The following is a 2594-nucleotide window of genomic DNA, read 5'->3' as shown; positions in this document are numbered from 1 at the left end:
ACTACAAGCACGTGCCACTGTGTCTGGCTAATTTTTGTATTTATAGTAGAGACGGGGTTTCACCGTGTTGGCCAGGCTGGTCTCGAACTTTTGACCTCCTGATTGGCTGCCTCGGCCTCCCAAAGTGCTGTGCTTATAGGCATGAGCCACAGCACCCCGTGATTATTTTTATTTTTAGTAGAGATGAGGTTTTGCTTTCTTGCCAAAGCTATTCTTAAACTCCTGGGCTCAATTGATCCTCCCACCGCAGCCTCCCCAAGTGCTAGGGTTACAGGCATGAGCCACCTTGCCCGGCCTCTTCTGGGCTTTTTTTTTTTTGAGATGGAGTCTCATTCTTTCACCAGGCTGGAATGCACTGGCACGATCTCAGCTTACTTCAACCTCCACTTCCTAGTTTCAAGCGATTCTCCTGCCTCAACCTCCTGAGTAGCTGGGACTACAGGCATGTGCCGCCATGCCCAGCTAATTTTTGTATTTTTAGTAGAGATGTTGGCCAGCATGATCTCAATCTCTTGACCTCGTGATCAGCCCACCTCAGCCTCCCAAAGTGCTGGGATTACAGGCATGAGCCACTGCATCCAGCCTCTTCTGGCCTTCTTATAACTTTTTAGAAGAAAAAGTGTATGATTAATTTATTATTTATTTTCCCTGGAAATGTTTATGACTTTTACATTTACTAGCTAGAAGTCAAAGTTTACTTCTGTTGCTTAGATCATCTTACAAAGTTGATAAGAGGATTAAACAAGATAGTGTATATGAAGGATCCTAATTATGTGCCTCCTTTGGTAGGCCCTCAAGTAACATTACTTTCCTTCCCCTAAGATTAGACCATATACGCTCAGCAAACATTTTAAATGCCAGGGTTCAGACTTGATTCATTTCAATTTTATTTTTCCCATTTCAGCCGATCGCATGAACAGACTCCAGGCAGCTCTTGCCAGCACCCAGCAGTTCCAACAAATGTTTGATGAGCTGAGGACCTGGTTGGATGATAAACAAAGCCAGCAAACAAAAAACTGCCCAATTTCTGCAAAATTGGAGCGGCTACAGTCTCAGCTACAGGAGAATGAAGAGTTTCAGAAAAGCCTTAATCAACACAGTGGCTCCTATGAGGTGATTGTGGCTGAGGGGGAATCTCTACTTCTTTCTGTGCCTCCTGGAGAAGAGAAGAGGACTCTACAAAACCAGTTGGTTGAGCTCAAAAACCACTGGGAAGAGCTTAGTAAAAAAACTGCAGACAGACAATCCAGGCTCAAGGATTGTATGCAGAAAGCTCAGAAATATCAGTGGCATGTGGAAGACCTTGTGCCATGGATAGAAGATTGTAAAGTTAAGATGTCTGAGTTGCGAGTCACTCTGGATCCAGTGCAGCTAGAGTCTAGTCTCCTGAGATCAAAGGCTATGCTGAGTGAGGTGGAGAAGCGCCGCTCCCTGCTGGAAATATTGAATAGTGCTGCTGACATTCTGATCAATTCTTCAGAAGCAGATGAGGATGGAATCCGGGATGAGAAAGCTGGGATCAACCAGAACATGGATGCTATTACAGAAGAGCTGCAGGCCAAAACAGGGTCACTCGAAGAAATGACTCAGAGGCTCAAGGAGTTCCAGGAAAGCTTTAAGAATATTGAAAAGAAGGTTGAAGGAGCCAAACACCAACTTGAAATCTTTGATGCTCTGGGCTCTCAAGCCTGTAGCAACAAGAACCTGGAGAAGCTAAGAGCTCAACAGGAAGTACTGCAGGCTCTAGAGTCTCAGGTAGATTATCTGAGGAACTTTACTCAAGGGCTGGTAGAAGATGCCCCAGATGGATCTGATGCTTCCCAACTTCTCCATCAAGCTGAGGTTGCCCAGCAAGAGTTCCTCGAAGTTAAGCAAAGAGTGAACAGCGGTTGTGTGATGATGGAAAACAAGCTGGAGGGGATTGGCCAGTTTCACTGCCGGGTCCGAGAGATGTTTTCTCAATTGGCAGACCTGGATGATGAGCTAGATGGCATGGGTGCTATCGGCAGAGACACTGATAGCCTCCAGTCCCAAATCGAGGATGTGCGGGTATTCCTTAACAAAATTCAGGTCCTCAAATTAGACATAGAGGCCTCTGAAGTGGAATGTCGACATATGCTAGAAGAAGAGGGGACTCTGGACTTGTTAGGTCTCAAAAGGGAGCTAGAAGCCCTGAACAAACAGTGTGGCAAACTGACAGAGAGGGGGAAAGCTCGTCAGGAACAGCTGGAACTGACACTAGGCCGTGTAGAGGACTTCTACAGGAAATTGAAAGGACTCAATGATGCGACCACAGCAGCAGAGGAGGCAGAGGCCCTCCAGTGGGTAGTGGGGACCGAAGTGGAAATCATCAACCAACAGTTAGCAGATTTTAAAGTAAGTCTTAACGTCTTAACCTTGTTTTCTTTTTCTTTTTCTTTTACGTGTATTTCTTTGCTTGAAATTTGGAAGCCAATTGAGTATACATTTTAACTTCTGTCTCTAGTTTTATTATTGTCACTTCCATCATAATGAAAGCACACTGTCTGAAGACCAAATAGTCTCTTGGACTTCTGAGCAAACTGGTTTGAACATTTTTCTTTTTCTTTCTCTCT

The 2594-nt window shown here is 44.9% G+C and overlaps 1 protein-coding gene across 29 annotated transcripts in view; it reads left to right on the top strand.

Moving 5' to 3' along the window:
• Window positions 1-2594, top strand: part of MACF1 (microtubule actin crosslinking factor 1) — a 421177-nt gene that overhangs the window by 321422 nt on the left and 97161 nt on the right. For all 29 annotated transcript variants that reach the window (XM_017508009.2, XM_017508022.2, XM_037731187.1 and 26 more), the window contains one exon: window positions 905-2376. In XM_017508009.2, coding sequence (XP_017363498.1) covers window positions 905-2376 — 1472 coding nt within the window. The remainder of the gene's footprint in view (window positions 1-904; window positions 2377-2594) is intronic.

The sequence above is a fragment of the Cebus imitator genome, unplaced genomic scaffold, assembly GCF_001604975.1.
Source record: "Cebus imitator isolate Cc_AM_T3 unplaced genomic scaffold, Cebus_imitator-1.0 Scaffold385, whole genome shotgun sequence".
In the NCBI taxonomy this organism is placed as follows: domain Eukaryota; kingdom Metazoa; phylum Chordata; class Mammalia; order Primates; family Cebidae; genus Cebus; species Cebus imitator.
The sequence above is the reverse complement of the archived record's forward strand: the minus strand, read 5'-3'. Positions and strand labels throughout refer to the sequence as shown.